This window comes from Mugil cephalus, chromosome 19 (genome assembly GCF_022458985.1).
Source record: "Mugil cephalus isolate CIBA_MC_2020 chromosome 19, CIBA_Mcephalus_1.1, whole genome shotgun sequence".
In the NCBI taxonomy this organism is placed as follows: domain Eukaryota; kingdom Metazoa; phylum Chordata; class Actinopteri; order Mugiliformes; family Mugilidae; genus Mugil; species Mugil cephalus.
Genome location: NC_061788.1, coordinates 8888083 through 8914485, shown reverse-complemented (window position 1 = coordinate 8914485; position 26403 = coordinate 8888083). Strand labels below are relative to the sequence as shown.

At 41.8% G+C, this 26403-nt stretch overlaps 1 protein-coding gene across 1 annotated transcript; it reads left to right on the top strand.

Annotated features, from left to right (window-relative positions):
- Positions 1-4110: 4110 nt before the first annotated feature.
- tmem38b (transmembrane protein 38B) lies at positions 4111-14313 on the top strand. Its single transcript, XM_047570633.1, has 6 exons — positions 4111-4580; positions 9253-9409; positions 10001-10185; positions 10309-10396; positions 12169-12286; positions 13348-14313. Exons 1-6 carry the CDS (start codon positions 4457-4459, stop codon positions 13633-13635), a joined length of 960 nt encoding a protein of 319 aa, XP_047426589.1. The 5' UTR covers positions 4111-4456; the 3' UTR covers positions 13636-14313.
- Positions 14314-26403: the final 12090 nt, after the last annotated feature.

The following is a 26403-nucleotide window of genomic DNA, read 5'->3' as shown; positions in this document are numbered from 1 at the left end:
AACCCAGGTTGCCTGGTGAACCTCCAATGGGAAGCAATAAAGAGGCATCCTCACCAGATGTCGAACCACCTACGCTCTGCTTCGAGCTCTACTAGTATCGGGGGGAAAAAATGTCCGTATAAGGAGAGGTGAATTACATGTCCTTGCATCCAGCTATTTCACTTGTTTGATGTTTACTCACATGAGCTGAAGAATTCCTGGGAATATGGACAGAAGACAAGAAGGAAAAAACACAACACACCTTCCACCATCTTCAAAGTCTTGTTTTCCATTTCATTACTTGACCTTCAATTGTTTGACAGGAATGTAACGGGAGGGGTTCCCGGGACCAGGAAACACATGTACATATAGAAACACTAGCACAAATCTCATGTGGCTTCACCCCTGCCTGACTTCCAGCAAAGCATTAGGGCTTTGAACCGGGGGGTAACCCGCTGGTGACAGGCTCGGCCGCCACAGACATAATTGAATAAAGATTCCAGTTGTTCTGAAAACCCCAGCTTTAGGCTTTGGGTCTTTGAGGTGGGCCCCAGAAATCTGAGGAATGAGAGGCGGTCCCTGAGCTGTAAGAGCTGAGGACACAATTTAATCCTGCACCACTTGGAGAATACTGATGAGGAACTGCTCGGACAGCAGGGGAGGTGGAGTATATCTGCGCGTGTGTTGAAAGCACTGACAATCACGGAGCCTTGAACCTGAAAGGCCTGTGGTCCTATAACATATTTATAGGAGGTGTCATTCGGCGTCTCTTGGCCATATCTAAAAAGGCCGGCCCTAGAAATAATCTACAGCTTTCACTGACGACATTTTGCTCTCAACAAGATGATACACATCTCGGTGCTGTGCTGGCTACCAACACAAACACAGGAGTGGTCTTGGGTGGAGTTTCACAGTGAATGATGGCTTTCAAATACGTAATTACATCATCACCTAGCCATGTTAGGTACTTTCCTTTCAACGTAATGCCAATGAGATGTTTATCGGTGCGTGGTCATGATGTTTTCATGATCGCATCACTTCTAATGGGCCTTTTCATCACAACTGGACCAAGCAACACAATGACCTGTGTAGGACAGAAGGTCAGAATGAGGTGGACTTTGTCAAAGTTAAGACTTTTGACGGTATCCTGTGTGAAATCTGGCAATGCACTTGCTGATTTATCTTTTTAATAAGAGGACATGAATTATTAAATGTACCTCTTAGAAACACTTGCTGGTGAGGCCTGGTTGGATTTCTTGTGTTTTATGAAATAGACGCTCAACTGCTGCCATCTAGTGGTTAATGCGTCATATTACAGCTTTCCTCAACATCTTTGAAAGCCGTTCAAACGCTGCTCTGATTTGTCACACAATAACATGAAAATACAGACAAATCAGTGATTCATCTTATGTTATATATACCTTAAAATATGCCGGAACCATTGTTTTGTGACACTTTAAATAAGTTTAATCGTAGTGTTTTAATGCATATTTAAGAGATGTTCTGCAGTATATTCTATATTAATTTAATATATACAGATTTATTAATTAACTGCATACATGTGACAGTTTATAAAACAGAAAGAGCAGGGTAAGTTTAATTTTTAATTGCCAAGATAAAGCGTGTAAAGGCCCAACAAGGATGAATCTGTCTGTGTCTAGTGATACAGATACTATTATATACTATATACTATTATTATACTGTGTCAAAATGCTCTAATGCAACAGAATAATTATTATTAGGTTTGATACAGTAGCAGCTGAATGTAAACTTAACAAAATAAATATATATATTTTCCTAAGAGGCAAAGTGCTATTATCACCACTAGGTGTCGTGTCCATACAGCGTTCAGAGTTCACACACTTTGGGCCAACAACATGCCATCAAAGCCAGGATAAAGGCATATGTAGCTTGGACAAAACAGCGTGAACTGAAAAACAGTTCTAATGTTCAGTTTTATAATAGGTTGGGACTAATTTAAGAAATCACAGTTTCTTAATTTTGTATTTCAAGGTCAAAGTGCACATAATAGACTTGCAACTCCTGTCACATTTCACTGAATTTGATTTGAAAGTGAATCATGTTGCTGTAAAACTGCCATAGTGTCTTTCATTTAGGAAAAGAAAAATGTCACAAGTTCAACCAGCTGCCACACTATGTGAATTTGTTCAAGTGCTGTGCTTTCACATGTTACTGCAAAGACATGAATAGTGCTTCTCTGTGAGCTGGTGGTCTGAAACTCTTCCCTATATGACAACTGGCCCACTTTGGTCCAGACATATTCTTATGTCAACTCTACATGTTGACTGGCAAACAAATAAACAAGCTAGTGATTAAAATATTTAGACAACATCTCATTATAAACCTAATAAATGGAATGGGAAATATAGTATAGTACTATATTCTAAATATTTTCAATGTAAGAATGGAAATTTTTAGCGCAAGACAAACAAACGAGCAAATCTACAGTTTTCTTAGATTTTAGCAGGGCTGCAAACATCCCAAATATGACTGTTTAAATTCAGAAAGATATGTAAGGAACACAAGGATTAAACAAAAGACAAAAGACACAAAAGAAAAAAAAAACTATGGAAATCATCAAATGAAACTACTATCTACAGTAGTTCACACTTTATATGTAGGTACAATATCCTGAAACAGAAAACAAATGGAGTTTGGATCATATTTTGCATTTTATTAGGATATTTGTCATATAGCCTAGTCATATTAGGCTGTATGATATTGTGCATTAGGCCTGTATCAGTGCATCCCACAGATACTTGATCAGTTTGGTATCTAGTGAATTTGGAGGCCAGGTCAACACTTTGTGCTGTTTTTGTATGTGTGTCTGTGTCACGCTGCAGTCTGGCAGCAGACAGAGGAGTGTCATTGCTGTGCTGTGGGGTGGGGGATATCTGGTCTGGTCTAGGTGGGTGCTACATGGCTAAGTAACATCCACAAGAATACCAGGTCCAAATGTTTCCCAGCAGAACACTGTATTGTCACAAGATAGTCAATGTTAGTTCACTTCTCAGTGGTTTTTATGTTGTGGCTGATCGATATATACAGCCTACTTATTAAAAGAAAACCAAAAATATGTTATTAATTAATTCACATTTGTTCAATATGCTTCAATAATTTTACAACATGGTGTAATATGGGTCATTTCAGCCTGGTTTACTTCATCAAAAATGTACTTTTTATTTAATTATTATCAAAAAACAAAAACAAAACAAAACAAAAAAACACACAAGTAACAGGGTGGACAGGGGAGTAACAGGGTGGATCTCATATCAGTGAAAAACACATTTCATTAATGGAAGCAAACAGGGCGTAACAGGGTGGACCTCAAATCAGTGAAAACCCCATTTCATTAATGAAATTACATTGAACTAGTCCTGCATACATATCATTGTATTCTATGGTAGAGGGTAGTTAACCACGTAAGCCAAGCTTTTAGAAATAAGCATTAGCCCATTTTTACCCAAAACATGCCATGTTATGCTATGTCACTTAAATAGCACCGGATTTTAGGAATGACCCAGATATGATACATTTAATTAACTTATTTTATTGTGCTTTAGCTATAATCTAATTATGGGACCAATGGGATCAAGGTCTCCCCTGTGGGTTGTACCACCTAAATATACGGCCCACCATTGAATCCAATCTGGCCCGTGGGATGAATTAGCAAAAATTACACTGAATACATTAACGGCAGTCTTTCCAATAAAAGTAACTGCTATTCCTAGGTTGCACACTGTTTTAGCAAGAATTCTTTTTCTTAATGAATGTCTGGTTGTTCATTAACATCATTTGTAATAGTCTGTTAAACGCAAACGCTTTCATAATGTCCTTCTTAACGCTAAAACAAAGGGAAACGTTAAGAGCGGTTGGTTAATACGCTGTTGTGTTACTGCCCCCCTTTTAAGATGAAACAGGGCTGTGTGTGTGTGGCCCTCCTGAACTAAAATGACTTGGACACCCCTGGTTTATGAGAGTTCTGTTTGCTTTTTACAAACCCCGTCCCCATCACCTCACGCAGCCACATTCCGCCTCGTGATTGGCTGACCGTGCTCGCCTTCCTCCAATCGCGAGGCGGCTCTGGCTCCGCCCGCCACATCACTGGCATGGCGGAGCACGGACCAGGAACTCCGCTTATGCGACGTTGACAGCGTCGTTGATGGGGCAACGCCAACGGCGGTGATGATGACCAACCTCTGTACCGCACAGGTCCGTTGCCCGGCGACCCTGAAGTGTCAAATGTCCAACTGAGAGCAACCCCTGCAGCAGCATTTCCTCAAAACACACAGCTGTCAGGACTGGCTCATTTGATACTTGACAGAAGGTGGAGGAACCCTGATGCTCTGAGTTGGACCTGTGCCTTTTTTTTTTCTTCCCTCAACTCCACATAGGACTCCTATGTGACATGAACTACGAGCCCACTCTTCCCTGAACTGTTTCGGAAACTAAAATAATGGATTTGTTCGGGTTGCTGCATCTGGAGGAGCTGTCCCTCGGACTGGCGAACTTGTCCATGTTTCCTTATTTTGACATGGCGCACTACATCGTGTCAGTCATGGCTCTGAGGGAGCAGCCAGGTAAGACGGAAAGTTCGAGTGCAGCGTGAGTTTAGTCGCAGGGGAAGAGGCGACAGTTTTTTTTTTTAGATTAGCTGGATAGTTTTGCTGAAGTTTTAAGTTGATGAAACTTGGCCTGTGGTAAATGTCCTGCAGTTGTGTTACATGTCCTGAACGCCACGCAGCCACAATGGATGTTGCACACAGAGAAAATATCTTTTTTACCACTGTTTCAGAATTACAGTACTCATATATCCATTTAAACTAGAGCCATTTATCTTGTAACACTACAATTAGCTTAATAAGTATTATTATTAATAAGTATTTTTTTGTTGTTTTGCCAATTTTTCCTCCACGTTGCATAGAAAATACACTAGTCAGTCCATCACTATTAGTCTATTAGTCTATTTTCTGTCATTTTCAAGATTTAAAGACACCACAATTGTCTCTGTGCAGTTATAATAAGTAGTTATCATTAATTTATTTAATTAATTCGGATGTCAATCATTTCCTTTAAAAATAATTTGCATGTTAATAATGAAAACGGTTTTGACTTTTGAAGCAGCATTGTATTCAAGTATTCCTTGGCTGTAGAGCGTGCCCTGCAAAATTGTTGCTCTAAGAATAAACAAGAGCAACGGGGCATAAAACTATGCCAGTGACAATAGTAGTCATGTTACAGCTCAGCAGTCTGGCACAGTATGTAGGTATATGAGGTCTGAGAATTATGCAACATCCAGATCGGAATAAATAACAATTAACACCAGGCAGGTTGGTTAGGCCTACAGCAGCCAGACTAAGGGAAAGGAAATGTACAGTGTCCCACAGATTAAAAGTTTTAGTTCAGCCCTTATCGTTCTCATTAGCTGATAACACTTTAGCTGTAATGTGGGTTTGTCCTCTTGACTTGACTTGCATACATATAAGAAACTTTGAAACACACAGCACAGTGTTGGACTGGGCCACAGCCCATTGTAACAGCTCAGACCGGAGTCGGGCCCTGAGCCAGGTTATGTCACAGATTATAGGAACAGGTGGACTTTAACTGCAGAGGGACTTGGCTTTCCACACACGTACAAACATAAGGAACACACACACACACGGCCTATTGTAGTCCCGCTGCTGTAAACCTACGATCTATTTTCAAACTTGCCTTTCAAAGCATCCGAGCTGCTCTGACCTTTTAACCCTTTGTGTATCTTTCCTTCCGTCAGAGGTGGAAGTAGCGGACAGAGAGTCCAAATACAGACCAAGAACAAGCGAGAGGAAAAAGATGTTTTGTTTGTATCAGCATGCGTTTTTCATCAAAGACAGTTTGAACACCAGCTTAACTGCAAGTTGCTCGGGGTAATCGTGAATGAAAGGTTTAAGGTTTAAATCTTTCCACCAGTCAAAGACACAAAACACTGAAGACGTCAAGTGCGCTTTGTCTTTTCCCCAAAAAGGAAAGGAATGTCGTAAACCATTCAACCCTCCCTCTCCGTCCTCTTTCCTGTGTTTAGTCCTTCCCTCTTGCTCTTCGGCGGCTTTGACAAACTTCAGCAGGAGAAAATCTTGACTGAACTTCCACGGTGGAAGACGTATGCGGCATTTCGTTTAATTATGCATTCGACGCACAAACAAGTTCTGTGCCAAGCGCTTTAAAGAGCATCAGTCGGCTCTCGCCACGTGTTTATCACATTGTGGGGTTATTTTAAGAGCATTTGTAAATGCTGCTGTTAATGGGTTGTAAAGGAGACAGAAGGACAGGGACATGGAGGACGAGGAGCAGCAGTTATATGTCAGTTGTCATTTCTTCAAACTAAAAATAACTAGAGATGATTGTTATCTAGTGCTCCGTGGGCGATATGCATTTACCCTTCCTGCAGAGGAGGAAGAAAGAATAGAATAATCGGCGTGCAAAGTGTCCGCTTTCTAATATCCAGATCCACACCCATCCTTGGCAGCACCTCGCTGAACGTAACCGATCCCGACTAATAGAAAAATGGAAAAAAGATGAAGTGTGAGAAGAGTTGAGGTACAGAGACCTAAAGGATTTTGTGTCAGCCTGTAAATATGTTTATTTCTCCTGCAAAGTTGGACTGGTTAAACAGTTTTAACACTTGTGCTGTGTTGTCAAGTAGTTTTTACCTACAGTACATACAGTATGCATCATCTGAGATCATTCACAGCTGGCCTCAGATGTAACTTTAAATCATTTCACATTCAAAGCTAATCTTCATGACTACTGTTTTTGATTTCTGTTGGCTTTAATTCTTGGGGAAAATGAGGAGAAAAGACAAATTACTGTCTCTCCAGTGTAGACAGACCGCTTAAGAGGGGGAAAATGAAAGTATGACAAGTTACAGCTGTGAATTTGAATTTTAAATGTGTCTCATTCAAATGCAAAACCAGGAGACAGGATGTTTATGAGCCAAAGGCGTAGCCCAGCGTGTCCAAGCTTTTTTTGTGTGTGTGTTTTTTGTATTTTTGTCTTTAGTTTGCAGATATAATCATTCATGTATAAAGAATTAATCAGCCTGAAACGTACGTCTCCAAACCCCCGGTGTGTTCTCCGCTGGTCGGTGTCCGGATCAGACGCTTTCACTGCAGGAGTTTGTTTTGCCCTGGAACTAAAGGTGATGACTGAGCGACGGTGTTTACTGTGTAAGCAACGTGCTGCACTTGTGAACTGCAGCAACGCGAACAACAAAAGCAGCAACACTTGAGCATTTAGGCCTCGCAGAGGATATAACAAGGGAAGAGGATTCAAATGACAGTCGTGGTGCCAGACTGGGAACATAGTTTAGCCTCTTTTCCTTATCTGACATATTTCTTTCCATTCTCTTTTTCAAACTTCCTCTGTTACTGTTGCGACCACTTTTTTTTTTAACTCGGTGTTGGTTACACCAGACTTCACGAGGACACGTGGTAAACTGCCAATGTGTGAAATGTGTTAACACAGATATTTCACATATCTCCAGTGTGTCTCACTTCAAGTTGAAACCATTCAGAGGTGGAACATTTATTAGTACTTTAGTGAAGTACAGTTCCTGTGTAGTAGTCCTTTATAATTCTTTTTTTAGAAGCTTATTTTGCAGATTCATATTGCACATGTAAAATAAAAGTCTGGGAATAGATTATATTACGCTATGAAATTGGCCATTATACACTTTCAGTTTGAAATTGTAAGTGTATTTTGATGCTACAACGACATAAAATATCGTGCAGACATTTTAAATATAAATGTACGTCTGCTCTGGTGCACAATTAGCGATGCAGTTTATGTCACCCATCAGTGATTGTTTGTTAGAGTTGGAGAAAATAGCAACTGTAGCGATAGCAGAAGGAGTACAGGAAGTGTGGTGGAAATAACTAAAGTTATCGATGTAACCTGGGTTCCGTGCAATTAGGAGCAATTAAAGTCGAACCAAGGAAACATCAAAGAAAAGTTTCCAGCAGACTATGGCTTTAATTAAGATATTATATTCCTCACTGCCTTCTATTTCCATAGATTACCTATAATATTGCATGTATTATATTTGACTTTAACACGTTAACTAAAGGTTGACATAATATATGATGCTCCCTTAAATATCTTCTGTGAAAATGTAAGATATTAAGTGAAGACATATGAATGGATCAGCTCTTTTACTTATTTATTCCATACATCTTCTTTATTCACTTTGTCCTGTGCATTAACATATCAAAGCAGGAAAAGCACTTGTCAAAATAACCATATCGCCATGCTAGCAACTAGTGCAATGCACTGCTGCCCTACTTCGACTTCAGCATTTTCTTCCCCGCAATTTATGTTAATGTGGAAAGCTCACAAATGGCTGCAAAGGGGAATTGTGGGAGGAATGTTAAAAGTTGAGCCACGAGGACTGAGTTTAAGGGAGACTTCAGAGGAGGTAGACAGAGCTATAAATCCACCTGGTTTACCGATCTCTTTCCAGGAGTCTATAATCTGTCTGTAATCCTCAGATTACCAGTTTGTCCCGTGTGCAGTCACGGTGACTTGGGGCAAGTGGCTCAAGGTGGTGAGAACTACCGGTCTGAGGTTGTACGTTAGATGAATATATTCTACAGCAAGGACATCAAAAACTAAGAATACAGAGCCTCCCTCATGCTACTTGACTTCTTTACAACTCATGACTCTTGATGTTGTGTAGTTAGTGTGTAAGTGGCTCAAATGGAAGAATGAATGCTGTATTTGTTTTAAACGGCGTGGAAACAGAGAGCCTCTGATCATTATCTGTAGTGGACTGATCTCGACAACTCTACTTGTAAATGTTCTTGCTCTGCTCTGCACTTTGAACAGCAAACACTGCAGCTCTGATTGGCGTTAACAAACCTTTCTGTCTGTTTATGAACTTCAAGATAGTTAATGTTTAGACAGAGGCTCGGAGGCACATGCCGCAGGCAGGGGAGAGGCCAAAGTATTAAACTCCCCTATCTCCACTCTGGTCGGCTGAACAGCTCAAGTTGAACTGGTTTCTGCAAGTCTAGTCTAGACTACGCTTTAGTCACATCCACAGAGTTACGACAATAATCATGTCTATTTGTTGTAACTTATTGCAGTTTCCAGGCCTGAGGGTTCACAGGCTTTTGCGGACTCGCATGAGCAGACATGATGCAAGATTGTTAAAATATAGAACAAGTGCTGCATACAAGGGACCATGCTGATACATATCCTTATGTTCTTGTGCAGGAGCTATCGAGGTGTCCAGAGTCAGCCCCCTGGCCTGTTGGTTCAGCTCCATGCTCTTCTGTTTCGGCGGAGCAGTGCTGTCAGGGATCATGCTCGCCGAGCCGCCAGTAGCACCTTTGTCCAACAGCACCGGTGTTCTGCTTGCTTCAGTCATCTGGTAAATGTGACGCTGAATGCGTAGTGTAAATATGCACATAAAGTTGAAATAACATTCCTGTTTTTATTCCTGTTAATACAAGTCAGTTATATGCTTGGAAGAGATGGCTCAATAAAGTTTTGAAAAGACATACACTTTATCCTTCAAGGATAAATCCCAATCATTTCATGAGTAGAGGTCAAAAAGTAGTTTATTCCAACTTTATGGGCAACAGAGTGTAAAGAAAAAGAGAAGAAGACATGCAGCAATTGCTAGGATTAGTGCAAGTTGCTCGCTAAGAGGAAAATAAATGCACCCTTTATCTTTCTTTCTTGGCTGTAGAGGGAGCGTGAAATGTGGTGAATGAAATAAAGGTTGTAGAATTCCCATCTCAAAGTATGAAGCCTTTGGTGCTATCTACTGGTGGCAAGTATAATTACACCCCATATTATAAAATATAAACGAAACACTGCCCTCTGCTGGTGAAGTCATGTACTAAGCAGGGTGTAATACCCCATAATCAGTGGCTTTGTTCACTGACCACGCAGTTTACACAAAGGTGGAAAATGTTGATGTGTGCACACAAGTCACGTGAGGCATATGTGTCTACAGGTACCTTGTGTTTTATTGCCCCATGGACCTGGTGTACTGCTGTGCTGCCCTGCTGCCCCTAAGGCTGGTGCTGTCAGGAATGAAGGAAGTGACCAGGACGTGGAAGGTCCTCGGAGGGGTCACTCTGGCACAAACCAAATACAAGGACGGCCTGCTGGTCATGATCGCCATTGGCTGGGCTAGAGGTCAGTAGGTGATCATGTGCACGGATTGCTTATGGATTTTGTACTTTAAAGCAACCAGAGCCATAAAGTAGTATTAGTTACTGTCTGCATATTAACTAGAGTGTGTGTTTTCTTCCTCTATAGGTGCTGGAGGTGGGCTGATAAGTAATTTTGAGCAGCTTGTTCGAGGTGTTTGGAAGCCAGAGACCAACGAGCTCCTCAGAATGTCTTAGTAAGACTTCTTCGTTAATATTATTTCAGTGATTTTGGTGTCACCTCTTTGCACATAACACAACATCTCTATCCGTTATGAGGGTGTTGCTATGTACCGAGGAAAACCTGCTTGTTGCAGGATTGCTAGTTGCTAAGTTGCAGTTTTAGGGCATGCTGGACTATGGCTTAGTCAGGTGTACACACTCCCTAGAACTAATAAACCATCATGTCACCCCCATGTAAAATAACAGCTACAGAAATATGATATGTGTTGTGTTTGTTGAGCTCTAGATTTGTATTTTGGACCAGACCTGAAAAGTTGTCAACTCCTATCTTCGGCCTTTATGCTAAACTAAGCTAAGCTAAGCTAAGCTAAGCTAACTCAGTACAGACAAGTGGTATCAGTAATTTCACTTCACTCTTGACGAAAAAAAGAAAAGATTTTCCAAAGTATTCCAACGCTGGAGACACTAGATATTATGCACTGGCAACATGGGTGTCACCAGAGCCGTATATTAGAGAGAGTCTGGTCAACTCAAATCATGACCCCATTTTAGATACATCAGAGGGAAAAGTCTACAGTGTAACCTCACTGGGCGGATGTGCTGTGTTGAAATAAATTTTTTATTTTCACCATTAACAGGCCTATAAATGTTATTGCCAACATCTGTCAATATGTTAAAGGCCCTCACTTAAATATCCCAGAGTCTACTTACTTTAAATATCTTAAATGAGCCTGTAAAATGTTTTGTAGCCCAGTCGCCTCATCAGTCATGGAGCTGTGTTAATCTTCTCCTCAGTCTCCCGTGTTCATCCATCGCTGTTAAAAGTTTGAAATTACTCAGACAAATCATAGTTACTCAGAAATAGTGAAAATTAAACTAGTCTTACTGTTATTTAGTATTAGCATTAGCACCATAACATTAGCATGCTAGCCATAATAACTTAATAACAAAGTTAAGTGTCAATTAAATTTGTCTGTCTACATGGACATAAATTACATGCACACATTGGTTTCACAGTATATATGATGGTAGCTGCTATTTTTCTAAACCTTTAATCTAGATATCTAGCTAGCATAATGCTGTCTAGCTATCTAGCATAAGGCTAGCATAAGGCCTGGTTAACTTTAAACTTAGTTCATTTGTAAAACAGTGTTTTTGTGATCAAGGTTCACAATAATGATGGCGTGACTTTATTTTTGTTATATAAAATCTTAACAAACGTCAAAGAGACACATTGACTTTTACTTCACATAACAGGGAGAAATCAGTTGACATTCAGTTCTTCCTTTTAATCTTCTGCTTCTATAACTTTTTCCGTTCTTGTTCACTGTGAAGTTTCCCCCGTGTCTTCTTGATCCTGTGCTGGAGCCGTAGGGCTGAGCATTGAAGCATATTTTAACTTCAACTTTATTCTCTGTTATTGCCACTTCTCTATGGGTGAATGTTGGTTAGATGTATCTAACATGGCGCCCATGAAACATGTGACCAGCTCAGAACCAATCAGCATAGCGGGATAACTCAGACGATCCATTCCCTAGTTGGCCAGACTCTTTCTAATATACAGGTCTGGGTGTCAAACATTTACTTTTATTAACACTGCATTAGATATGACCTTACATATAATGATGTGCCTCCTGCTTTTTTCTTTGTGTACATTTAATACGACATTCTCTTATGTCTGCATAAAGTAATCAGCCTCACAATTTGAGGCATTTTAATAGATTTTTAAAATCAAATACTTTCATTATTGATCTTTTTTTTTTTTTAACGTTGTGTATCTGTTCAGCCCCACGAAGATCACCCTGATCGGAGCGGTGCTGTTCGCTCTCCAGCAGACTCACTACCTGCCCGTCCAGAAGCACCACCTGATGCTCGTCTACACCGTCTTTACCGTTGTCAACAAGGTCAGTGTGACTTACCGAGTGTAACCTGAAACTATGATCAGAATATATGCCCAATTAAAAACGGCGCGTCATATCAATTTAATAACAACTTCAGCTTTTTAAATACTATTCTTATTTATGAATCGGATCATAAGTTGGTGTCACCCAGCTCCCTACACATCTACGGCGTCCTGTCTTCTAAATGACCTTTCTCCCTGTGCTTTTTTTTTTTTTTTTTGAAGTTTTAGCTGCGGTGACTCACATTAGCTCGGTATTACCCGTAGGGCTGAGGCTTTTGCATCATTTTCATCAGCTTGCATCATCCACTTTTCTCTTCTCTGGGAAACTTGTGCTCTTGACTGAGACACAGATAAATCTACCCCCGTCTCCTTTCAACTCTCATTCTGTTAGCTCCCTACGACTCTGATCCGTCAAATTAAGGGCGAACCATTTCGTCAGATTGAAGAGTTGTGTCCAGACCTGCTGTTTATTATTTCGCCTTCTTGATGCCGTGCGTGCTAAGCTCTCATCCCCTAATGAACAGTAAACACTGATAAATAAAGTTCTTTTATATGTAAACTAGGCCACCGTCGCATGGCTGGTCAGCTTTCTATGAAAAATGACTGCAGGACTGCAGACTAAGCACATACTCTAGTTTCCAGTGCTGAGTTGACCTCAGCATGTGGAGATATGTTAAATCTGCGGTGGCAAACACGCTAAACAAACAGTTACTTCCATACACTACACACACAACAAATACAGAGCAAACGTTAGCATTAGCTGGATGTTTTGTGATTCTGATTAATATAAATCCAATACTCACCGTCCTCCTGAGGGAAATAACTGACTGCTAAAGCGCTACATGCTCCACTATTTTCACTGGCTAGTAGCTAACTTTATCTGTCTGCTGTGTGGTGCATTTAATTTAGTGAAAACAGGTGCTTGGTGTGGCGGAATCAGAACGGGGGGAAAGTGATAAAGAAAGACAAAACAATGAGCTGAAAGATGCTAAAATGGACTAATTTAATCTCTTTTTATTCTCTTTACATATACCATTTGACACATCTATGCTCTTTCCTCAGTCGAGGATGATGCTGACGGGCTCCTCCACCTCACCCTTCGCCACCGTTGAGTCAGCCATCTACAAGACCCTCTTCGCGGGCAACTCTCCTTACGCCGCGCTCACTGGCGAGGTGAAGACGACGTGCTTCGACAATGGCGCCACCACCACCACCACCAAAGAGTCTGGTGAGAACGGAGGAGCACGGCAGCGCGCCCCGACGTCTCCCGTCAAAGGACAGAGCAGCTCGCTGAAAGCCAAAGAGGAGTCGGAGGACGCGGCGACGTCACAGTGCAAGAAGACAGACTAGTCAGCCTCCGCCTCACAGCGCCTTTTCACCTCTAAGCAGGGTTGTGGAGTCACTTATGATTCAGATTAGTCATGTCAGGAGTTTACTACGTCTTTCTGTTCCGTTTTCTTTTATTCCCGTGTGTCTTCTAATCAAACTTTTGCATTTCACAGAATGCAGTGTCAATCCGATTGCTGAAAAAGAAGCTAAAACGATAGGTGACTCCAAACAAGCCTGCACATTATTCTGGGATAATCACCCCCATCCTTAAAGTACTGTAATATTTCTGCTGTCGGATTTGAACGTCATACCGTCCTTGGGTTGATTGCAAACAAGCAGTACAAAAGTGTAGCTTAATTTTTAATATATATAGATATAAATATATATTTATAAAAAATGATATTCATAATTGTATTCCTGGGTTTTGGGACCAGTTCTGTGCACCTGCTGATCTGCGAATGTATTCTTTCTGTATATATTCTGCTTCGTGTAAATGCTTGATTTCTTACTCTGAAACAGATACATTTTTAAAAAGAAAACTATATTCTACGACACTCAGATGTTTTATTCTATTTATACTGAATACCTGCACTCTTGAATGTAAAATATTTTGAAATGGAACATAGTCATATTCTGTTGAATGCTTTGAATGACATTTGAAAGCATGAGAATAAAACTGTTTGAATGCACTCAAAAAAATGTAGTAGCCTCTGAATTTATGAGACAGAATTCAGGGAATGGTACAAATCTATGCTGCCCTACTTCATATTGTAAAACATAATTAGTTTACGTTTGTACAGTATGTTCCTGAACGCAACCTCCTCATAATTGCAGCCTCAAACATTATTCATTCACTGTATCATGTGTCAAAGAACTATTGATAAGTGCTTTAACTGCTTTTAAGTTGATATAAAGCAGCTCTGTATCCAGAAGTAACATCCTCTATAGGCTGAAACATTGCATCAGTGTAACATCAGCACCTGATTGATACCTCACCCTCTTTAAAAAGCTGCTGGAGAGAGATCCCACAAATCCCCACCAATTCTCATCTATGTAACCTCAGACGGCGAAGAACTCCCCTGCGAATACAAATTAAAAACAGAGGTTGGGTGCCAAGGAGGGGAAAAAAGGAGACGATCTAAAGCAATACTGGTCGAGATGATGTACCTGCCTTTGAAATGCCTCAAGTCCACAGATGTCAGACGTATGCATGTCAGGTACAGGCGAGTGTTTGCACCGGAACTGCCTCGTGTTGATCCGTTTGACTCCTAATGGTGAGCTGCTGTTTTCTTTACGCCGCCTCTCATGACAGGAAGGCAGGCGACATGACAACAGCTCAGATCCTCAGTGTTCCCAGGCAATTCTCTTAATGAGGTCCAGACCTGTGTGACCCCCACCACCACCACAATTACCCGCTGAATTGAGCAGCCCCTCCACCGTCGAGCCCGTGCTCCTTTCGCCCCGGCCCCTTTGCTCCGTGCACTTCTTCACCTACACATCCCCTCAGCTCCTTTTTTATCCCCATTCACTTCTGGCCTGTTTTCCATGTGCCGGGCCCTGCAAAATTAATCCTTAAATGCGTGCACACGAGCCGAACTTCGCACATGCACTTGCATGCACAATACATGCACACATTCTTCCACTCAGCTCTGACACAGAGTGACAAGGTTACGGATGCAGAAAGGATTCGGTGCACTGCACAGCTTATGTACCAGAACACAATGCAAGGATACTGTAAGCACAAACTCTCCTGTACTTCACTTGAACCTGAGCCTCCAGGATATCTTTTATTTAGAGATCAGGGACATATCAGGATCATATCACATGACACACAAGCAAACACACAACAGACACACAGAGCAGAAAGACAGCTTGGCTAAATATTTGGAAGCCATCAGGCTACGTCTGACACAGACAGCATGAGTGTGTGACTAATTCATTATTTATTTTTTTATTATTATTACCATCACCACTTACACACTGATCAGGCATAACATTATGACCACCTGCCTAATAACGTGCAGGTCTCCTCTTGTGCCTCCAGAACAGTTGCGACTCATCAGAGAATAGGTTTCCTGTGGTGTCTGGTAACAGAATATTCTGAGTGGGGGCCTTCAGGCCCTATGGGTTGATGGGAGGGGCCTCTGTGGATCAGGCTTGTTCCTTTATATCCCACAGATACTTGATCAGTTTGGGACCTAGTGGATTTGGAGTGCCTTTTTGATTTGTTCACTGTTTTTGTGTGTGTGCCTGGATTTATTTATTTATTTAATTTATTGGTGAAACTATAAACAGTTTTCTGTTAATGCAAACACGGTTGCAGGACAGGTCATTACCACTTGGTGGCGTGAGGAGGCGTCATCTCTGATGGCTTGATGCCTGGGAACTGACAGGGCGGCCAGCAGCTGCAGGCAAGAATGGATGGGGACAGGAGGGGACCCTCTCTGCAGAGCCAATGGTGGCTGCCTGCATGTGTGAGGTTGTGTGGTCTGGTTTAGCTGCATTTGTGAGGCATCCCTGCAGACAGGTTGCTAGTCTTGTGGGGACATCTTGCGTTGTGAGAACATTTTTGAGGAAAAAAATGCTGAAATTATGGCTAGCGGTTAAAAACTCCAAAGTGGGCTGCCGTTCAAGTTCAAATTTGCTTTCTGTATGTTTTAAAACATAGCTGAGGGTCTTCTTAAATCGACAAAATGTGGAGATTTCTGGGATTTTAGTACAGATTCGAATTGTGGAGTGTATTTTTAAATTTAAATGGGTGTAAATGGTCACCTCACAGTAAAGACATTATGAAAGAAATGCCCTTTCAATTGTAACAAAACCATCCAACTTGCATTTATATGTGTGTGCGCGGCATGTGTTTGTGTGTGTTTTTGCCGGTGCATGTGCATGTGACATGCAGAGTGGCAACAAAGGCTGAGCCCATCAAAAAGGCACAAAGAGCTTTGGGTCACAAGCACACACATGCATGCACACCTAAAAAAAAAAAAAAAAAAACGCACCCACACGCACTCACACTCCAACCCTCCAACCAGCAGTGACTCCAGGGGGCTTTGTTTTTGTGTTTTCTTCTCTTTCTTGACACACACACACACACACATTCACACCTCTGCTGTCAATTTATATATACGGTCCAAATTTTAAATTAAGACTTTACTACAACTGCCATGCTATTGCTGGGTGGGGCCTTACTCTGCTTTCAGTATTGCCTCAATTCTTCATGGCAGGGACTCCACAAGATGTTGGAACCAGTCCTTGACGTGACTGCATCACATCGTTTCTGCATATTTTCTCAGTTGTATGTTTGCAAAACACAAGTTTTACCGCATTCATGAAGATGTTCTGTAGATTCAGTTCATTTGACTGGGGTGGCCAAGAAGAACATTAAATTTGATCTCATGTTTCCTTAATCTGTCCTGAGCAGACATTAGACAATACTAAACTGTGGATATAAAGAGATCCATGTGGTCAGCAATGATGTTCTTGCAGGCTGCGACATTCAAAATAAATGAGTGATTGGTGTTAAGGTGCCCAAAGTATGCCAAAAAAAAGTTGCAGCCAAGGTTGTTGACACAAAGTCCAGGCATTCATGCTGTTGGTTCTGCGTCCACCATCTGCAGAAACTGGGATTCTTCAGACCAGGCAATGTTTATCCAATCTTCAACTGTCCACTTTTGGTGGACTGCAGCCTCAGATTTATTATGCGCCTGGCTGTCAGGAATGAAAGGAACCCAGTGTGCTCTGCTACTGTCGCCTAGCTGCCTCCAGACTGGATATGTTGTTGCATTCTGCACTGATTTTCTTCTCACCACAGTTGAAAATGAGCGGTCATCTGAGTTACTGTGAAATTCAAACTGTTGAAATGTCATCAACAAGGTGTTGTCATCTTCAATGGCATCTGGGCTCAATTTCAATTTTCTTTTGTTTTTCATTGGATTTTGCTGATAATTGAAGGAATAAACATGCGAGTGTATATCTGATTAGACAAAAATGCTACTGCAAAGGGTTAAGTTTATTTTCCTGCAGTATATAAAATAGCTGATAAAATCCTGTCTCTTAAGTAGCCATGAAATACTGAATACTGCTTTCGTCACGACATCCTGTGCTTTTATGTACATCCACCAATTGGCCACAATATTAAAACCAACTTCCTATTATTGTGTTGGTCTTCCTTGTGCCTTGTTCTGACTCATCAGAGAATGGACATGGTGTCCTGTGGTGTCTGGCAAGCCTTTAGGTCCTATGAGTTGAGGGGAGAGGCCTCCGTGGATCAGTGCCCCCCAGAGCTGCAGTTTTTGACGACCGTTGCCAAAAAACTACCATTGACTACCACTGAATTTCTTATTCCAAAGACACTACTACAACTTTGAACACCAAACCTGCCTGATGAGCTGTTGGGTAAACTATACTATCTTGGCTTGCTGCATGGATTAAACCAACTAGTGAACCAGTAGCCAGAGGGTAACCCTAACCCTAACCCTAACCCTGTTCCATGTAGAGGAGGTATGGACTGTGCCTGGCTAAAAACAAATCCTAGCTCTAAACCCTGCTCTTCTAAGTCTATGCCAAGAGCATCACTGTACTGTTGGACAGACCAGACACTATACTGAACTACACTTGACATAATATAGTGGTTGTTATTTCCTCACATTTTTTTTGATAATTTCAATAAATTTATTGCCTCTTTTCTACATTTTTTAATCAGTTTTACAACTGTGAACCTCATTGACGCTGTACCATACCAGACCTCCTATGACGCCATGAAAATGACTGTGAAAGTGTTAAACTGGCTGCAGTCCTCTGGCTTGTGGCTGTGCACCTGCTCCGACTCTGTGTTGTCTAAACAATGTCACAGGCTGAACGTCTTACCACATACTCATATGACCGCTAGTGGGGTCGCGTGCGCCAACTGTCTTCCCGAGCTCATGTTCGCCACGCATGACATATCAAATAATGAAATGAAAACTAGTGCACGGTAGCATAGAAGACATTAATTACTTTTCACTGACAACTTCTTCCTTTTGGGATTTTTTTATTATTATTATTATTTTTTAATGATCAAAGTCTGTGTTTCTTAATCCAAAGTTCTGACAAATGACTCTGCGGGTGATGCAATCAAACTCATTAGCTGTTCGAGTGAGATGAAAGTAAGGGGAGAAGTGCTCGGGACCACACAGGAAAAGGCTTTGATAGGAAGAAGGAAGGGAAAAGGCAGATAGAGGGCAAGAAAGAAATAAAGAGGAAAACATTTACTTGAGGAGAGAAAAGGGAAGGGAGCGTCACAAAAATTGGGGGTACCGTGGAGGAATAACATGTCTCTTTTTCTCTGATTCGCGTTCTCGCACAAAGACGCACACACACAAGCAAACAGAGAGGTCTCTTCATGGAGCTGAACGCCCAAACGAGAGCGGCCTACGTCGACCACTATTCAAGATCTGACTTGTAAAGAACAGCTGCGAGGAGAATGCCAAAAAGTGAAGCTGCTGTAATGTGACTAGCACGCCGGCTGCATGTGCATGTGTTAGAGAATGAAAACCAGAAACATTGGAGAACAAAAGTCTTTCGCCCCAAAAAAGTCAGCCTATTATGTTGATTCGTTTCACTTAGACACTCAACAACTGTGAAAATTTGTTCAGAGTTGACCGTACTTTTGCATAGAGTACCGCGTGAAGAGGCCCCAAAGAACATTTGTGTAGCAGTGTGTGTTGTTTGTTTGATTTACTGCCCGATTCAGACAGAATCTCAATCGATTTGGGGTAAATCATGCTTGGCAAATCGCGCAGCAACTAAATTGAAAGACAGTAAATTAAAAGGCACATTGGCACAAATGAGTATGGCACCATAAACTCGGTACAGCCTTAAAACTAGAGCTAATAGGCCAACAGAGATAATCAAAAACGTACATGGAATATTATGCTTCACATATACAGCATTTTTTTTAGTGTGGGGTACCTGAGTTATTCGGTCTTTCATAATACTGACACATCCTTGTCTGACAATGCTGAAAACAATTCGATGCTGCCTGTTTCCCTCTCTGGATGCATTCCTTTCCGTGACACTTCTAATCAAGTTTCTTCACGATACCTAAGCTTCAGTCTAATATCAGATGATACATATTGTTTTGGATCAAATTCCAAGGCTTGTCACTGGTACCGTAGTTGTTTTTCACTGAGAATGACACCTTAGTCCGTGTGTTTTGTAAGAGAGGTCTCTGGGGTCTAATAAATCAAGGAATCAGCTTTGTGGACGGACACATGCAAAGTTCCATCCAAGTTTGTGGACGGAAAGTTCGTTTACAACGAGATGCAGTTTTCAAAGGGAAACAGAGAAACGACAGACGCCCATGAATCTGACACTTTTCAGATTTTTCGTAGTGCCTTACAGTTGTGTTTTATGCTTTTCTTTTTGCAGGTATTTGGCTGATTTTGCAGACTTGTTGTAGCAAAACCACGTTTCTTGAGTATCTGAGGTTGGAATATCCTCTTAGTTTCCATTTTGATTTATTTTTTTTTCTGTTGGTGCTTCTGCTCTCACATTGGTTCCTGTTCCACCACGGAAAAAGTGGAGAGCTTGGAGCGCACATTCTTCTTTTGTTCTCCACTGTATTTCTGTCCACACGAGCATGGCCAGTGTAGCTGGTGTGCTTCAGTCACTCCCCCTCCTCTTTCTTTCTTTCTTTCCTCCTCCTCCTCCTCTTCTTTTCTTCTTTCACCGAGGAAGCAGATGGCGTTTACTGTTGGTTATTTTCCCTTTCAAGAAGGACCTACTAGATATTCTTAGCCGAGGGTCTGTATGGTGCAAATGTGACCTTGTTGAGGGAATGGCATTGGAGTTACCATGGGATAACTGCACCCTACAGCGGCTTATTTACTACCGCACGGCTGTCCATAAGTGTGCCACCTCATAGGAAAAGGGTGACGCTGTGTGGTCCAGTTGCTGCGGTCTGCTTATAGGTCCCATTGTTCCTCTCTTCTCCTGTCAATTCATCACTTTTGCTTCATTTTCTCCTCCTAATCTGCTGTTTATTGTCTTCCTCCCTCTTCCCCTTCTTCCCTCTCTCCCTTGTCCCCCTCTATATCCGTCTCGCACACCCTGGGGGACCCTCATTTCACCGTCGTTGCCCCTCCCCTGCTCTCCACTTGGCCCCTCCTGTATGCAAAGCAGGTGTCAGCCAGGACAAGGAGGACAGCGACTACCTCACAAAGAAGGCGACGGGGTCCTGGAGGGAGGGGGGGTGGGGGGCAAAAAATGCACACACACACACATGGAGACACACGTATACACAACCGCAGTCTCATATACCCTGCTGTCTATCTACATGCATATGCACTTCACACATATGTGCTCCCTTTCACTCACACTTCCAGACACACACACACATCTCTCGTGGGCTGGGTTGGGGCTGGGGACAGGGAGAGCTGGAGCTGTCTGTCTGTCTGTCATTAGTATTCCAGCAGGAGGCTCCTGGCCCGGCCAGACATCTGAGCGGAGCAGCCGCAGCAGATAAAGAAGAAGCCATTAATCCACGGAAGATTACCAGGACTGATACTTTATCCCCCCGTAATACAGAAATGCAACCAGACTCATTCCATTTACAATGCCGTCAGAGGAAGAAAGAGGAGGTAGAGAGAGCCAGGAAAGCTCACCTTGTGGGTGGAAACATGGCAAGACGCACAGAAAGCCCGCTTCCCCTTCTTAAGTCTCGTGATTTGAATTTCTCCTTTGATGGAGCAAGGGTTGGGCTGGTGTGTGAGTGTCTATGTGTGTGTGTGTGTGTGTGTGGCCTTGCATTTGTTCTGAAGATGTTTTGAATTCAGATTGGGTCACTCCCTCGACCGGCGTGCCACAGATGGCCACTGTTTCAGAAATCTAAGTTGCCCCCAAAGAACAGCTGGCTGTCTATCCCACACCATGCTGTGTCCATTTCAGTCTAACATCCTTAATAAGTGTGTTAGTACGAGTCTCCGCACGTGTATGTGTGTGTTTGACTTCCTCCCCTACGAAGAGCAAAGTAAGCCACACTGGAAGAACGTTACACCACAATGGTCCTCACTTTTTTTTTCTTTTTTCTTTTCTTTTTTTCAGTTGAAACCATCAGTCATGTGATAAGACTATCGGCACAGCCCTGGAGAACATGATACAGCCGAAGTAAAGATACAGCGCAACAAAGACAAGAGGAACAAAAGCCCAGTAGATGCAGGAGATTAGATTGGAGCTAGATTCATACATGCGAACTGATAAAGCCCAGTCATGGTTGGGATTTCTAGATGATGAAACAAAACCAGGAGAAGGAAGTGAAGGGAGCGTTGACTCAACAGGCAGCGACGACAGACGAGCCGAGGAGAGGAGGAGCCAGATAAAGGAGACAAAGGGATCCTGGGCCTGCGAAGGAGGAGGAAGCGCTGAGAAAAGACAGACAGAGAGAAAGATGAAGGTGCAGCAGGGAAGGAGAGCGATAGTGGGAGCACAGTGTCCACCTCTGGTACAGTGCTGAGCTCATGTGTCCTGTAAAAATCCAATCCTTCAGACTTGGCAGATAGTGTTACCATGAGAACAGCGGAGGGGTTATTGTGAGGAGAGAGACAGAGAGGGAGAGAGAAAGAGAGGGAGGAAGTGAAAGAGAGAGAGAAAGAGAGAGAGGGAAAGGCCAGACTTGCTCCAGCAACCATCTGTTACTCCAGCTTACCCTGGCAATGAGACCAACCTGCCTCTGGAAAGGAATGCAAGAAGGAAGAGTCTGACCATGAGAAAGCCTGCGGCAAAACAGACAGACAACAAACCGTGACGTGTCGTTCTTTTTGGGGGGGTTTCGTACGTTTTCCTTCCTACAAGCGAGTGACGTTGATCTTCAGAAGAGAAGTGCTGTACAAGTGAAACAAACTGAAGAGACAAATACTGTAACAAGGAAGTGATTGTTTTTATTGGTCAGATGGGTTTTAAAAGATCTGCACTCCTCAGACCTCCAACAAAAACACCCACAGATGAGGCCTGGTAGCCTTTATAGTCAAGATATGTGGCACAAAAGTAACATTATAACATTTTCTGACTCGAGTTTGCTCAGAGAACTTACACTGATCATGCGTAACATTATGACCAGCTTCTGACAACGCAAAGTTCTGCTGGGGAACTTTTGGCGTCTCACCTTGACCTGACCAGGCACCTTTACCCCATAGTAATGACACTCCTTGACGACAGCAGCCATCACCAGTAGGATGGAGACTGACGCATGCACACACACACACAAAAAACGGCTTAGGAACAACATGACCAAAGGCACAAGGTGGTGACCTGGCCTCCAAATTCCCTAGATTCCAAACTGATCAAGTATCTGTGGGATGATCCACAGAGGCTCCTCCCCTCATCCCATAGGACCCAAAGGCCCCCACTAACAACATCCTGTTGCTAAGACGTCCTCAGAAGTCTATTCTCTGATGAGTCTTAACCTGATTTGGAAGCACAAGGAAGACATACGCAATACTAATTTTACTTAGTCTTTGAACTTATTATTACTTACAGTATTACGCCTACTTAAATATATTTTTATTCTTCTCTATGTTGTACCAGTCCTGTGTGTTACTGTTTTCCCCCTTCTACTGCCATAACATTGCAAAATTTCCCTACTGCGCAATCAATGAGGGATTTTCTCATTTCATCCTCGCAACAACACGAAAAGTAACACATATTACAACTCCCACTCATTTATACTCATGCACTGTGGGCTTATGACCTGCAGTGGCTGCTCAGTAAGCTCCTCAGCCAGGAGATGCCATGCGGAGGCTTTAAGAACTGTAATTGGTCCTCTTGCACAGCTTGTGTTTACTCTTGAGGGAAGACAACATGAAAAGCTTCTTCCAATAGTCAGATGCGCACACCTAGCAAAGACCAACGGCTTTAACCTCTTGAGCTGGAACTGGAACTGTACTGAGATGTTCGTTAATCACCCAAAGAAAGGCTCACACACTGTGTATACTTATATTATAAGGGCCCAAATATTTCCTTCTTATATCTGTGGCTCCTACATTATGCACGAGTGAAGGCTTCTCTAACAACATAAGGGCTTCTTCAAACTGTCAATAACACACACATACCAAAGACCAAAGTTAAAAGCCTTTAATGTCTTGGCTGGATTTTTGATTTTTTTTGTACACTGTGTGTCCTTATAATTTGTGGGCCCCAACTTTCTATTCTTCTGTCTCAGGCTAGTGTATAATGCATGAGGCACCACCAATCAGTTTCTACAAGTTCCTTAAAACATTTATTCACTCTCACAGTTACATGAAGAGAAACAGAAATGGTAGATTTGATTAAACTGTAGCGTCCTCTAATAATGTAGAAAAGATAGAATCATCAGGCCACTCTCAGAGAAGCATTTCTCCTCCATCGTTTTCACAATCAAGAAAATGATCGGGTGGTTAAGACCAATGTCATGAAGTGCAAAACGGATTTACAGCTACTCCCTTCCATGTCCATGAAGGTCAGCACTTACACAGCACTTGTCCAGTGCTCATTAAATATCTAATGTGCTTTGAATAGAATAATTACCACTTTGGCAAATGTCACGAGCCGTAACCTTTATGTTTCACCTTCAGAATGGCTTACATAGACAGTCTTAAAGCAGCAAAACAAAACCACTGTAAAGACAATGAGCGGTTATGGTAAAGGAGAAAAACCTCATGTGGATGTGCACGGCTCCGACCTGATCCCAGATCTTTAAAGCGCCAGTATTTATAGTTGTATTTTCCTCAGTGGTATATTTCTCAGTTTCGCCCACTTGTACTCAATCATTAATCTTGACTATCTCGGGAACAGATTTCTGCTCCTGTGTCTCTTCATCTTGTTGCTCTCCCTGGTATCAGTATAGAGGCAGATATGCATGCAAAAAAATGGATTAAACTCAGTAACTCTGGGTATGATCAAATAAGAATGAAGACAGTGACACGTAATGAATACTTAAACAGTGTTGTAAAATGACAATGACAGTAATATTCACAAAGGAACTGGGAACATTTCACTGAGAATTGGTTTTAAACACCATTATAATTGTGACTTTCTGAATTGTACAATGCAGTAAAATGCCTCGATGTCTGTCTATAAGATCTGTCATAACATCAGAACCCAGTAGAATTGAACTCAGCAACTTTAATTGAGTCTGAAAGAGTCTAATTATGTTCCTAAAGAGCTGTTTTTGAAGCTCGGTGTTGTGGCACAGGCCGTCACCGTCTTGACTCCGTCTTACTCCACCTCCTGACTAATTCCACCTCTAGTGGCCATTTGAGGAACTGCAGGTTTTGGCACCTGCATGCAGCCCTAGTTTTAAAGATTAAATATGTAATTACTTTAATCCTCATGCCTCTATACTAAGAAAGAACCAAGTAAGACTATTTATTATTATATTTACATATAGCATGAATCACTTTCCAACAGAGAAAACTCGGCTCATGAGGTAACATTTTAAAAAATTATTTAAGTAGAGTTTTCATGTCCTTTGCAGATGTGAACCATTATTTATTTATTTATTTATTTTTGCTGTTCTCATTTAGATGGACATATTGTAAGAATAATCAACAAATGCCAAATTCCCATCAGGCTGAGATAGCAAATCTCACTGACTTCAGGCAAAATATCCTCATCAAATAAAATCAGAGCAATAGTTTTACATCATTGTTCCCAGCTCGTTTGGATTTCAGATTTCCATGATAAATATCTATAATCCACTCCAACCTGCGTTTTAAGTCCCATATTTACATTACTGGTACATTAATTTAATGATCCATTTTGCATCGTTTTATGATCTCCCACTAAGTACGAAGAAATGGTCACAATCAGTCTTTAATATTGTAGCCACAGTTTACTTTTAATGATGCTGTCTCCTTCTCACTGATCTAGTTTTTGTGGTCTCCAAGGAAGAAGTTCAATTCCCCATCCATGTGTGACCTCCACAATTAACTCAGCGACCAATCATATCAGAGAGAGATGGAAAGAGGATGTGAGCCGCTCAGAACTCTGGAGACTGAGGGTCCTCAATACTTCATCATCAGTGTCATTATCAGACATAGACCACAAGACATGGTGTTACTGGGTAGAGCAGATAGGAAGAGTACTGCAAGGAAAAAATGAGCTACAAAAATATCTCTGTGGTGTAAAAAGTGAAATCACAGTATTTTTGGGAGAAAAAAAAATATAATGTCATCCTGTTTCTTCTGGCATCAGTAAACATGTACAGCCTGCATGGGGATATTGTGTTATTTATCCAGTACAAAAGCTCAATAATGGACTCTCTGGAGATGGACTCTCTCAATATTTAATGTATGGATTGTGACCAGATCTTGCATCCACATTTAAGGTTCACACCCTGTGGACCTTTGGTGTTTCCTTCCTGACTTCCTGTCTAGAATCATTATGGCGTCAAACTTTTAACTGGTCCAACAGACCCCTTCACAGCTTGTAAACATTGACATCTTCTGAGGGGCGGACTTAGCTGGAGGAAAAACATCTCAAACACTCTAGCTTGTAATATTTCAACGGACTGTTTTGGCAAGAATGGACGAGTGTGTACTGATACACCCATTCCCCCGAGACTGTGAGTCTTATTTTAAAAAGTTGACTTGATTACATTCACTGATCCCTGCACACTCATTCACTGGATGGACAGTTTGACCGTAGGAGGACACGGAGGGGACAAAGTCTGGTCTGTCTTTATCAAGTGAAGCCTCTCCTACAAAGATATTACAGGAGGTGAGAGGAACCACTCTGCAGGGTAATATATGTATGCAACTTCTGCTAACGTTG